The sequence below is a fragment of the Pelmatolapia mariae genome, linkage group LG9, assembly GCF_036321145.2.
Source record: "Pelmatolapia mariae isolate MD_Pm_ZW linkage group LG9, Pm_UMD_F_2, whole genome shotgun sequence".
Classification (NCBI taxonomy): Eukaryota; Metazoa; Chordata; class Actinopteri; order Cichliformes; family Cichlidae; genus Pelmatolapia; species Pelmatolapia mariae.
Window position 1 is genome coordinate 27726109 of NC_086235.1, and position 14255 is coordinate 27740363.

Genomic DNA, 14255 nt, shown 5'->3' on the forward strand with positions numbered 1-14255 from the left:
CTTTAATTGTTTTTGACTCGGCTGTCAAACGGTGGTTGGCGAGTCTACTAAGCATGTCATTAGATTTGATAACAGTCTCTGGCCGATTGCTGAAGATCAAATCAATTTGAATGCCAGGGGAAAAGGGGGGAAACCAGTTAGAACTCTAAACAAGTTTGCACTATTAATCTGACTTAAGTTTAAATGGAATCTATTTCTTGTCGCTTTTTAAATCTATCTGTGTTATTTTGGATGATCTATTTAAGAAAAAATTTATGTTTCAAAATTTAAATTCAGTACAATTCAGTTTTGATTATATAGCACCAAATCACAGGTGTAAGGTAAAGACTCAAATACAACCTCAATTTAAGAAAGCACTTGGCAATGGCGGGAAGGAAAAACTCCCTTTTAGCAGGAAGAAACGCGCAGCAGAACAAGGCTCATGGAGGGGCAGCCATCAGAGGGGAAAGATGAGAGAAAAAGGAGAGCACAGGGAAACAGGACAAAACAAAAACTACAGGAGAAAATTTAATCACATGCTGCGGTGGTGAATAAACACCTGGAGAGTGAAAAGAGGCGAGTGGAAAGGAGAGACTCGGTTTATCAAAGGAAGTCCTGCAGCAGTCTGAGCATCATAACTAAGAGAGGGTTCAGGGTCACCTGAGCCAGGCTTAACTATAAGCTTTATCAAAAAGGAAACTTTTAAGTCTAATCATAAAAGTAGAGAGTGTCTGTCTCCTGAATCCAAACAGGGAAGCTGAAGTATCTGCCTCTACCTTTACTTTAAGAACTCTGGAAACTCTACAAACCACAAGTTAAGCCTGTAGTCTGAGAGCAAAGTGGTACTATGAGGTCATCAAGACATGACAGGGCCTGATTATTTAAAATGTTGTAGAAGTTAAAACAGTGTCACTATAGATGCTAATTTTAGTCCACGAAGGACTTCTGTAGCTGATTCTGTATATTTTTTTAAACAATTTGAACATGTAACGTGCGTAACATCCACGTAACATTTAGGCTAATGATATAATATTAGGACTTTTATTTTTATTATTTTTTTATTATTTTTTACCCTAATCTGTTCATTATTTTAAGAGTAAAAATGATTTTTAAAAAATGCTGATAATAAGACAGCATTTCACATGGGAGTAATTGTATCGAACGTGGGATATTTCACATCATTTCACATGTCAGACAGCCGGAAACCTTTAAGCATCCTCACCGAAGGCAACTTGTGGATGCGTCGTGTATCGTTTATTAGGGTGACGATTTAAGCAGCGGGATTTATTTTTCTACCCGTGTCATAATGAAAAAACGTGTGACATCTCAAGACAAAGCAGCTGTTGACAGCAACACTTCTGATAGGTTTGGGGCTGTACAAGAACACAATGATGATTAAGATTATTTATGTATGCAGCCGCTGCTTTGATTTATAATGAATGAATAAAGGAGAATGCAGTATCCGATAACACGTTTTCTTCTTTGTAATTTAACAATTCGGTTCGACTCAGTTTTATTTATATAGAGCCAATTCACAGCAACAGTGCATTTATATTGTAAGGTAAAGATCCCACAACATTAGAAAGAAACCCCATCATATGGCCCCCTATGAGCAAGCACTTGGCAACAGTGGTAAGGAAAAACTCCCTTTAAACAGGAAGAAACTTCAAGCAGGCGTGGGGTTTGTAACTGTGAAGAAAGTTGTTTTTAGACAAAGACAAACAAAAACAAACAAGCTTTTGTTGTGGGAAAAGGTGGCATGTATAAATCCCTTTATCTTTGACTTGGCTAGAAATGGGAAAAATTCATTATCGTGGGTTTAAATCCACTCAGTTAACTGTTTGCAATCTTCAAACTGAAGTAGAGAGTTATCCTTGCCTTAAAAACCATAAATGTTTACTCCACGCAAGAAGAAAAATAAATATTAAGCTCAGCACGCCAGGCAAAGCACCACTGCCCATTGACTGCTAAATGGAAAATCAACCAAGTGATCACAGTCAGTGGTAAAATGATGATTTCATTTGATGCCTGCATGCCGCTGCGTGCTTTGGAGAAGTCCCTGGCTTGCAGACGATCACGTTTCAAGCGGCAGAAATGTGAACAGATTGTACAGAGCTGTTTGGTTGTTCTAAAGCGGGGCCTGTTGTTCAAACTCAGCTTCAAGACACAAGTTGAGACAGCTCCAATCCAAATTTGTTTTGGAGGGTTGTTGTGGTGTGCCCCTCTGTCTTGTAGGCAGCCTGCTCCCGGTGTGCAGACTTCATTTTTCTCGCTTTCACTTTTAAACGACTCGTGTTTTGATTTCTACTTTCCCAAAGCACTGCTGGAAATCTCCCAATTAAAGTTTGTGCTTTGTTTTTGTCGACTGCTTCGTAGTTAGAGAAACTGATTGATTGATATTTCCTTTTTTGCCCGTCGTTACAAAGGAAGAAATACTGGCGTTTAGTTAACTGAAATGTATCCGTGGTGTGCAGGTTTCTAACTCTCATCCTCATCTTGTGGGAAGCCGCAGCGTGTATGTGTGTGTGTGAGTGTGAGTGCGCTGTCGGTCTTGCTCCCCTCTATTATTCACCCGGCTCACATTGTGCATTCCGGTGTGGTCTACAAATCAGATTGTGCAAAAATGAAGCATGTAAGATGCAGCTGGTGTTTCGGTGGCTGTTTGAAGTGGAGCGCGATCCCTCTTCATATTGCTCGTACCTAGACACCATTAGGGGTTGCTGAGCTGTCTCTCAGTGCGCTGATTAGTATTCATTTTAAAAACCACTAGAGCCCTGCTCCTCTTACAGCATATCAATAACCCAGGCCAGTTAACTTGCCAGCAGTATTGTTGGGAGCGGCACATTTTTCATAAAGTTTGGGCATTTATCAGTCATTGCGGGGATTAGATTTTCTATTCCCAGTGGCTGAAATGTAGGCTCCTGTGCAGAGGTGGCTTTAGAAACCCGAATGAGGGGTAGACTGGGGGCACGCTTTTAAAAGAACGGCAGCGGATTTGAAAAATGAGCAGAAGACTTGAATTTAAAGTGCTCGTTCTGTTCTCGGAAATAATGAACTGTGCATTGGTCATAATTACTTACTCTATGACATACACTATATTGCCCAAAGCATTTACTTCCCCAACCAAATCATTGAACTCAGGTATTCCAGTCACCTCCATGGACACAGATGTATAAAGTTACGCACCGGGGCATGCAGACTGCTTCTACAAACATTTGTGAAAGAGTGGGTCTCTCTCAGGATTCTCAGAGAATTCCAGGATGGCCAGTCGAAATATTTCGTCACTACTAAATATTCCACAGTCAGCTGTTAGTGGTATTATAACAACTCAGCTGTGAAAGTGGTAGGCCATGTAGCATCATAGAATGGGATCAGTGGATGCTGAGGCGCATAGTGGACAGAGGTCACCAACGTTCTGCAGAGTCAGTCGCTGCAGACCTCCAAACTTCATGAGGCCTTCAGATTAGCTCAAGAACAGTGCATAGAGAGCTTCAGTGCAGAAGTGCTTTCTGGATGCATCAGAGAGCAACTTGGGGTGGTTGGTCTCTTACCCAAGGATATTTGGCATGCAGAAAGGGCAGCCAGGAATTGAACCACCAACCAATCGGTAGACCTGCTCTAAATCCTGAGTTACAGCCACCCCGCTCATAGGAGTATGACACAGTTCCATGTATGATCATTTTGGTTGTTCTGGATGTTGTTGAATTGCAACACTGCACTCTGCATACTATATGTATGTGTAATACGTTTTCCATGATCCTTTCTTTTTTGGTTGTTTTGTTCACCACAGTTTAACTTTTCTGGACTAAAATAATCGCTGGCATCTGTTTAAGTCGACTACATTTATTCTCTGCGGTCTGTTTCTGTACTTTAGCAACACAACTGAGCAAAAAAAGAACCCTTTTCAGTGTTAGCATTTTACCCTGACTGTTCTCATGCCAAACTTTCTCTGCTTCTTTAGTTACGTTCCAAAATAACCCACGAACACCAAGGTGCTAATACTGTCAGGGTTAGAGGTTCTATTTCCCACAGCAAGGCAGTGACACTGCCAACTCTCAGACGTTACTGGAACAGGATCAGTTTCTGTAGCTGCCTCCTCTGCCAATAGGAGACAGACTGGAAGACAGACGGAAATACAAATGCAGTGGTTCTCTGGTGGGTTGTTTTTCAAGCTGTACGCCGAGATAAAGGCACAGTTAGTCTTTGTAAAGAAGAAGAATCTGCGACATTTTCAGGTTCAGAAACAGCCCGCACAAAAGCAATTAGAGCACCCTCGAAAAATCCTGTAATAGTGGAATGTGAAATAAAGAAACGGGGTACATTACCGTGTTTTTTGAGCATCTGCAAGTCGGGGGGAATATTACAGCTACGTCTCAAACTGTGCAAAAATCCCCCTTCGCGCTGTAATTGTGAGTAGACTGCGTGTTCTTCTCAATTAAATGCAATAAAGCGAAGATGTCATCCCCCATTAGCGAGGCGGACGTCCTTTTAGCAAAGTGGAACAAGATATGGCATCGCTTAGTGTCTCAACAACATTTTAGGAGCAGTGCACATTTTTAGGACCTTCAGTGTTTCCTTTAATTCAGCGATGGCAATTAGATAAAGACCCTCTTCTCGCTTTTGCACATTCATAACGGCCATTTGATAGCTTGTTACTGTGTTTTCTATTCCATATCAAGTGACTGTAGAAGATTTTTGGACGTGAGAGGCTTTTAGAATTCAAAATTCTCACCTTTAGTCATCGACAAATTGCTGCAAGTTTTGATAAATGTTATGGTTTGATCTCATATTTGAGTTTGGGAGAAAAAAAGATTAGAATTATAATTATAGTTCCAAAAACAGAGTAAATACTTTCAGGGGCACAAATTAATTAACCACCGAACATCAGTGAAAGAGCTGCTTCCAGTGGCTGTGTAGATAAGTCTCACTGGCTCTCCCCCTGTGCCTGTCATCATTTATTTTTCATCAAACTGCGACTGTGTTTTTTTTTAAATACCTCTGAAAAAGAAAGATCAAATTTTTTTTACAAAACATGCTTTTTTTTCCTTCTCCTTTGCTTCTCTCTCCTTCCATCCCTACCCATTCCTGCCCTCCTCTTCCCCGTCTTGCATCTCTCCACCCCCCTGCCTGGCCTGCACTGCCTCCGCCCTGCCATAGCCCCATTGCTCTGCGGCCTCTCTCTTCTAACTCCTGCCGGCTACAGCTTTGTACCTCCTTCCTCTGCTCCCTTCTGGTCAGGTACAGGTATTGGTTCTCTCTCTCTCTCCCTGTCTTTGCCTGTCACTTTAACACTGGGTCTCTTTCTCTCTTCACCTCGCCTGTTGATGGCTGCTCGGGAATGCTGGCTGTCCGTTTGCGTCACTGCATGAAAATCTGGGCCTTTTCCATCTTTCATGTAGCTTCTCATCGAACCGTCTCACCTCTTGTGTAGTTTTGCGCACATACATGCCATTCTGTACAGAGGACAGGGCTTGTTGTCCAAATTGCATGTTTGTACGATGTGTGTCCACATTTTTGCATGTGCCTGCTTGTGTGTGTTTGTGTGTGTGTGAGGTGCACCTTTAAGAAAAAGAGTAAAGTGTGTGAGATGTTTTCCACAGTTGGTATGTGGCTGGGTTTTGTGTGTGCTTGTCCAGGTCTGTCTGTCAAAGTAAAGGTGGAAGTGTCCAAATACATAGAGCTCCTCTATATTAGATATTCTATCCCTACGGCCAGGTTGTAGAGGTCTGACATTCCATTTCCACATGTCAGCTTTGCCCAGTCGGACCACCGGTCAGCGTCTGAAAGGGAAGAGAGCCGGCAGGGTGGGATGGAGCGGCGGTAACTAGCTAGCCTGCTCCACATGTGTCTCTCACACCGCTGTCTGCTCATCAGGAGACATGTAGTCTAACACAGACTGCTGTCAGAACCCTGCTAAAGCTAAAGCTATGGCTCTAAAGCTATGCACAGCTCTTACACTCAGAGTAGTGAGTTTGTACAAAGTCGCCAGAGGTCAAATTACCTGGCTGAAATTCCAGCTTTATGAACAAAATTGGCAGTTTTTTACATAAAATAGTTCCTTTTGTTCATACTAGATTCTAGCTAGTTTTATGAAAAACGGCTGGCTGAATTTGGCTGCATAATTAAAACTTTTCCTTCATTATATTTGCTCTGTGGTTTTATTTTCTTGAATACTTTAGATGAAAGGATCAGAGATGCTGGAATTTTATTGACGCTGTGGGGGAGGGGCGGTGAAGGTCCTTTCTATCTTTGTGTGAAAGGAAGAAAAATAAAATTGGTGACCAAAGTTTCTCTAAAAAAGAAACCTGTTGGTGTCAAAGTTAGACGTGTGTAACTCCAGGCTTCTCCACCTCTCTGTCCGTATGAGCGTCTACATGTTGCAACCGATGTGTTTGAACTCGTCGTCAGCATAAACCGTGGATGAGCACATTCTCTCTTTTTTGTCCTGTTTTGCATCCCCGTCATTTTCTTTTCTCTTCCTGCAGTGTTTACCCCCAAAGTGATTGGTGTGGCAATTGCGCGGTACGACTTCAGCTCACGCGACACCCGGGAGCTCTCTCTGCAGGAGGGAGACGTGGTTAAGATCTACACCAAGTCGGGAGCTAATGGCTGGTGGAGGGGCGAGGTCAACGGCAGGGTGAGTGGAAACCTTAAGGTGCTCAATGGAAAATTGTGGGAGGGGGGGGCTTGGTTTTGCCTTCCAGGATATCATCTTTTTCTAAAAATCCCCCAAAATCCCCATGTTGGTGGGCAGCATGCCATTATTCTCCTTTAAAAACCAATCAACCTTGATATAAAGTACGTATCTGTCTTTATATTGTATTCGTGCTTACATTCAGCTATGTTTAATCAAGGCACAGAAGTTTGTATTAGCAGTCTTCACTCTGAAATGATTCTAGCTGCTAAATTCTTAAATCCAATTTTGGGTAGCAGTAAAAGCGGGCGTTTTGCAGAAGAAACATTTGGCAGATATTTTTGTCTGCGGGTACCTGGAAGGGGCAGTTCAGACTCAGTCTATTTTTTCATTAGTCAGTTGTGTGCAGTATTTATGTTTCCACATATCCTTTCATTTGCTGCTCTTACATCACTTAAATGCATACGTTTTCCCAATGCCAGGAGCGCTCTCTAATCAGGTGTTAAATTCTGAGCGAATCCGCGCTCAAAAGGCAGGAAATCTGTGCGTCGACTCCCACTCGTGGGCTGGAGTTTAGCTCGGCGGCGAGCAGCGGACTGAGTGCGTGCTTGTGTGTAAATAATGTGTTTGTGCTGCGAGTGTGAAGTGAACAGCTGCAGTAAATGGAGCTTTTCACTTTTACTAAGCCTGATGCGTGCACTGATGCCACTCTTATGAAAAACTAAGGAGGGGGAGAAGAGTCTGTGAAGTGCTGCTAGTGTCTCTTTAGGGCAAACAGCCAGTAAAAACAGTTGGTATTACTTTTGTTGGTTCTTTCTATTTAAAATTCTAATATATCAGTACAATAATATCACATCATTAAAGCAATACAACTGTTTTTGTTAATTTTACCAAGTTGATACTGCAATCCAGCATTGTTATTGGCCAATCAGTATCTGCATGTATCTCGTCTGGTATGTGCTGATTTAAACAATTTTTCTGAGAATAATGCAGATAAATATGCTATAAAGTTTCTTTAAAGTCAGTTACCCCATTATTTTTTCCCTTTGCCACTGACCTACTGTAGACAGGTATGTAAAATGATCAGTTGATTATGTGCGGTTTTATGATATGTCATGGGTGTTGACTCATAGTTTAACTACACTTCTCAAAAAATGAAGGAAACCATCACAATATTACTAAAACAGGAGGATGTAAACACAGACCCAGACCTGTGGCGTTTAAAGACGAGGATGACCGTGACAGAAACACTTGATCAGCTCAGTATAACACAAGGCCAAGTGAACACAGCTGCACTGGAGAGGAAACGGCCAAAAAAGGGAATGGTTTTAGAAGTGGTGACGACAAACCGTGTCTTTGTCCTTATCCCTTCTGACTGTTTTTCCCTAGTTTTGCTTTTTGTTAGATTCGTAACTGCTGACGGCGTTTGATGGTACTTGCAAACCATTCACGTTATACTGGTAGTCCAGCTCCTCCAAGATGGCGCATCCATATGTGCTTTCGTTAAAAATGTTTGCTGTGCTTTCCAGCACACACTCATCAGCGTGGAGGAGATACCAGGAGGTGGGCTTTAAATGAGGAGAGCTGGACAGGGCAGTAGAAAGGGTCCTGGTTACATCTGCAAAGTGTCTGAAGTAGCAACAGCTAAAGCAGACTGAGAAAATGATGGCTGATGGACCCCTGTCTGGTTACTAATCTCAGTCTCTTTTCCCCCCTCAGGTGGGCTGGTTTCCATCCACATACGTTGAAGAGTGCGAGGAGTGAAAGGGCCCGCGTGAGGGAAAAAAGAGGAAGATAAAAGAAGAAGGGCAGCGGTGGAGTAAGCAAACCGATCTCATGACAGTGACTGAGTGAGCTTTTGCACCCCCGTCTGCTCCCGCGTTACTTTTCAGAGTGAAGCAGACGGCTTCGCTCACCTCCACGGTGCCCTGTTGCCTAAAACCATCCCGGAAGCCTTTGGGAGAGGAAAGGGCTATAGTACGCTGCAGATGCAGGGATGCACAGTCATTTCTGCTTGACTCTGTGTGGCTAAGCGACTCCACCGACTAGCAGCTTGCCTGTCAGCGGGGCACAGGTCTTCGCCAGACACACCCCCCTACCCCCTCGCCCTCCACCTCTCCCCCTCACTTCATCCGTCCATCCATAATTCATCCTCCACTTCCTTCCTCCCTGCCCTAGCCAGCCGCAGCGCCACAACTCCCACCTGTTTCCGCTTGCTAAGTCGGCCGTTGCCTGAACTGTCAGCAGCAGATACTCAAACGCCGCTCTTCCATTCATCCGCTCATCCATTCATCCATTTACCCCCCATCGCTCCGTGTGGGAATAGAGTCATCTGAGAGTTGGGAGACACTTCAGTTTTTTCTTTTTTTTCCCCTTTCATCCTCATGTCTGAAGGGATTTCAGTCAGTTTTGACCTTGCCTGCCTGTTTTTTTTCCCACTAATGCAGGTGGATATTGATGACTTGATGACCCAGATTCATACACACACATGCATGCGCGCGCACCACCCACCTCTCCTCTCCCTTCAGATTATTATCGCCGCACACTTGCACACGCACTCTTCCAGGAGATGTAAGAGAGGGATGGTGTCGGATAGCATCGCTGCACAGTGCCAGCAATTGATCGCTGTTGTTCCTATTTTCCTTCCACCTCCTACTTTCTTTCTTTATCTCCAGACCAGCCTCTCATGTTTTTTAGTTGTCTTGGCCGTTAGCGATCCCCACGCTCTTATCGGTGGCAGCTCTGTCAACAAGAGCCCATCCGCCAAGGGTTTATCTTATTGGAGGCATTAGCGACTCGTCGGGGGTGGTTGTGGCGGTAGAAGGGGGAGGGGACAAACCGCGCTACCTGGAAGCCACCTGCTACCTTAGCACTGAACGGCAGAAAAGAAAAGCACATACACAGCCCCAGCCTTGTTCTTCCCCAGTTTATCGTCTCATCGTTTCTTAGCATGTTTTGAGCTGTTGTTCCAGTTTCATCGTGTGCAGGTTTGATAAACACGGCTGATTATGTTCCAGAGGCTGCACTGGTCGACCAGGAGAGGCTATATTAACACCGACACCTGTCTCACAGAAATGGACTAGAAAAAAAAATATATAAAAAATATATATTTTAAGTAGTCTAGAAGGACTAACGTCATCTTTTAGAAACCTTTCTGTCACGCTTATATCTGCCTTCCCCCACCGCCCTCACCCCGGTTGTGCACAATACCTCCTTAGTAAAAGTAAAAGCGGATTTTCCCACATTTGAAGGAATAAAACCTTCACACGGACACAAGCTGTGCACGCTTTTAATGTTAACATCAACGGCAGAAAGGAGAAAGGTGCCAGAGGACACAGATCCAACATAGTGATCATGCACGGAGGCTGGACATGGAGGACTCCTCAGTACCTGGCTTTGTGTAGCTTTGTTTAGCAATGAAATATTTGTTGGCTGTAACCTCAAATCATGTCTTTTTTCTATTTTTCAATGTGTACATACTGAAACTTTTATTTAATCGATGGTTGGTGATGTCTTTCCTCACAATCGCCCTGTCACGGAGCAGTCCACATCACATGTATTATGTAAGGATGGTCAAAACACTACTCCACTAGTCCTTTAATGTCTAGTAAGTTGTTGTTTGTCTGCATTTCTTCATTTTTCCTTCTTTTTTTTTTAACCATGCAGTTCAGCTAAAATATGATCGCATTTGTCATTGGAGCACACTGCAGGGAAGCTTAAGAAGCAGCTTAAGTGGAAACTATGGTGAAATTCTCTTGTAGACGTTGAGTTTTCAGAGTTTGTATTGATTTGACGAGATCAAAGAAACCATCGCTCTTCAGCTAACTCGTAGGTCTTGCCTCGAGAATCAGCCCGCAGGGCAGTCCTTCCAGTCAGAGCTAGCCCTTCCACTGTCACGTCTGCACTGCGGTGATGCCACTGAGTATCATATTTTCTGAATTTAAGTAACGATTTATTATGAAGCAAGGCATTTATATACGCTTAATGGAGCTATTATAGTTGAAAGTCATTAATAACTTCCTGTCAGCGCCGTCTCTCCACACCTTTTATGATATGTAGGAGAAATGTGTTTTATATGCAGACGTTTTCTTAAAGAACTAGACCGAAGGATCGCGTTATCATGTGTTTGTGCCGTCTCCCTGCCTACCCAACACACTTTCCTTTGCTCATCAACAGTGTCATTAAGTGACCACTAGATGGAAGCATTTTAAACACAGCCTAGCAGCCACTTCTCACTCTGCAAAAGTTTGGGCATGACATCATCTGATTAGGAGGTGAACGATATTAAAGGAAACAGCTGGCAGCAGGCTCAGACGTGCTGCTGTGAGCGTGAGAAACAGAGGAAGCTCTGAAAGACAAGCCCAAAGTATCAAAGTACAAAAGGAGGGTTGTTTAAACTGCTCCTTGGGCAGATACCACCATGACTTTTATTTTTTATTTTTTTGACGTGTATTGATCATTTCTGATGTTCAAGAAACTTCTCGTCAAGTAAGAGCCTTCAGGATCGCACTCCTTCTCCCCTCCTGCTTTCCAGCGCGACTGCTGTCTCCGAACAGTCAAACATGAGATTTGTAACATCTTTAAGAAATCGGAGAGTGAGAGAGAGTTGTGCTGCAGAAGGAGCACACCTCTCTCCCGTCTGGGGAGAACTGGAGAGCTGGAGTGGGCTCCTCTAATCGCAGACTCTGGTAATCCACTCCTGCTCTCCCTCCTCCACCCAGATGAACTCTGACAGCGGGGCCATTTACAGCTGCAGGCTTTCCTCTCCTCCAAGTGTGCCTCCAGATTTTTTCTTTTCTTTTTTTTTTTTGTGGGCAGGAGGGACGGGAGGAAGGCTCAAGGGTATCTGTGATCTAATCATTACACCATCTCCTCACCTCAGCGACCCTGCTGCATCCATCTCTCTGTCGGCTCCCCTCTCTCTCGCTCTATCTCACCGTGTCACTCCCCTCCTCTCTCTCCCACTCGCTCTTTACTGCTCTCTTTCCCCATCTATCTTTCATCCAATCTCCGTCTCCTCTGTTTCTCTCTGTATTCTGTCCCTCACCCCGACGCTCTGTAGGCTGTGACCGCCGCTGTGTGTTGGTGGGAGGAGAATCGGAGATTCTGTATTACCGGGCGAGGAGGCAGAGAGGCGGCCTCAATCGGAAAACAAGCCCAGCAAAATGAGGACTAGTTTAATTTTACCGCAAATTAATAGGCTGGGAGAAATGATGCCAGTTAGAGAATGAATTAGAATTTACTCTCGCTATTGTGATCCCCTTGGTGTATGCACAGATTATGTCCGTATGCACAGGCACATCCCACGTGGGGAAAATCATTTTGACTGAATTCAGGGCTGTGTTGTTGTATTAACCTGAAACACAAGTCAAATATGAAGAAAACATGGATTTTTTTTCTTTCCTTCTTTTGGTCAGTACTTCCTGTGGACTAATGTTTGCATTGTCTGTGTTCATGCTTTTGTTATTTCAATAAAGCCAAAGATGTATGCTGTACTTACTGTTATGTCTCATAACCACGGTACCCAACCGCTGTGGCCTAACTCTAAAACTGTGCAATCCTGAGTGTGTAGCATAACCCTGTATTGTTGCTGTATTATACTGTAAATGATGTACATAGCACATAATAAAGATATACAGTACACAGCTTCTTCTGATGCACTTGTATTTCATGTCTTTTTTAATAGATTTTTCTTAATTTTGAGAGATTGTAGTTTGAGTGTCAAGCCCTGGAGCTGAAACAACACAAATGCCAAAAATGGCAGTTCCTCAAATGTCCACATGAGGCTGACTCCAAAAGTGAGTCAAATCCAATTGATCCCCACTGTTAAAATACACATTTTTACAGCACAAATAAAGATGTTTAAAGTCTGATTAAAAATATATTTTTTATATCTATTGCATATTTACACCGTGACAGCTTTATAGGGGTTGAATGTTTATATATGTCACTATATATTTAATTTGAATTAAGCCTTAAAGTATGCATTATGTGAGGCGTGGTTTCTTTGTATGACAGGTGGATGTCTATGCTGCTACCTCTTGATCATGCTTTTTACTTTGTGCATTTTCCCAACTGTAGGACTGATAAACACTATTTTAGCTTAGCTTAGCTTAGCCTAGGTTAGCTAAACTTATGTATATTGATGTCAGTAAATTTGTGTTTACAGTACTTCAGGATATAGTTAGCTCTACAGACAGGGAGTGAGTATGAACATTATAACCTGTTTTGAAGTGGTAGGTCATTTAAAATGCAGTCTAACAAGTGCAACCAAACATTACAAACATTAGGTGTTTCTGTGCAGCTTTGATTGCAGTCCGTCTGCTAGCTACAAATGTCGTGCAGTGTGTATTTTTTAGAGTGGGGAAAAAGTGCATATGTGACAAGTTCAGAGATGAAAGACGTGAAAAACGGCAGGAGAGGTTATTATTTTTTTTAAAGGTTATTTTTAAAGGTAGGGACTGAATAGCAAGTGGCATTTGATAAAATGGAAATCTAAAGCTACATGTAACATACTAATCCACGTTGGAATTTTTGTAATCAGATGGTGGGTCTGTACATGAAGCATTGCTAAAATCATCTGCTAATGCATTTTAAAAAATCTTGAAAACCAAATTATGGTAATTTGTGTTTAAGTAGTATTAGAAGACTGGACAGTGTAGTGACGGTAGTACTGCCTACAGTAACAGGTGATGTTAGATAGGAGTAGAGCAGCCTGGTGTTCATGGGTAACTGTAAACTTAGGTATAATTAGAAAAAATACCCCCCCCCATTAGCCAAGTTCCACCGTCATACTACTGTAGCCTTGCACTCACTAAAGGTTGGAAGCAGCCATGAAAGCTCATGTAACATCATATTTAGGAGCTATTGCTATCTGTGTGATGCACTCATACAGTCTGGATGCACATATCTATTGAAGCTTGCTAGCACTAGCTGATAACTTAGCACTCCACCTGTTTTTTGGCTCCAAAGAAACAACATGAGGCTGGCAAAACTTAAGTCTTCAACACAGGAGTTCACAGAGCGACGGGTGACATCACACTAGCTTTGCCCATCCTTTGTACACAGTCTGCTTAGCAGTCTGCCTAATTTAGCAACATAAGTCACAGCCGTGTTGAAAAAGTGTTAAATGTTGTAAGTTCCTACATGATTCTCAACCATACTGTTGCACTGGAGCTGAAGTATTTTTACTGAAGTATTTTCATCGAAAATAATATACACAAATCGAACTTTCTGTATATTACCACTTCTACTAATGCAGGCTTTTTTGGCAGACTTTCTCTTGTATTTTTGCGCTGTGATATTTGTACATTAACAGGCAACCTCATGGCCACATACAAGCAAATAAAAGCAAAGAAGGCTGAGCGAACATAAAACCTGCATGAATTATATTTATTAAATGAAAAAAGTGAATCATGTTACTTGAATATATTTTTATCATACCTAAGAAGCACAATTATAGACATAACCTTTAATGAAGACTTGGATGAATAATTTGGAGTTGGTGAATTTTCAGATAAAGTGGACCCTGAAAAAAATACTCAAGGTTAAGGCGCACGTTACAATTGTGAATATTGGCGTTATTAGTGGAAAACTGCTTAACTACGTGCTGGGTCACACTGTGCTCATTAGCTGACACGTT

The 14255-nt window shown here is 42.7% G+C and overlaps 1 protein-coding gene across 2 annotated transcripts in view; it reads left to right on the forward strand.

Moving 5' to 3' along the window:
* LOC134634706 (guanine nucleotide exchange factor VAV3) overlaps window positions 1-12253 on the forward strand; it is a 93997-nt gene extending 81744 nt beyond the window's left edge. The window contains exons 26-28 of one of the 2 annotated variants that reach the window (XM_063484036.1): window positions 5137-5217; window positions 6465-6616; window positions 8333-12253. In XM_063484036.1, coding sequence (XP_063340106.1) covers window positions 5137-5217; window positions 6465-6616; window positions 8333-8377 — 278 coding nt within the window. In that variant the 3' untranslated portion in view covers window positions 8378-12253. The remainder of the gene's footprint in view (window positions 1-5136; window positions 5218-6464; window positions 6617-8332) is intronic. The other variant, XM_063484038.1, reaches the window with a different exon arrangement.
* The last annotated feature ends 2002 nt before the right edge of the window (window positions 12254-14255 follow it).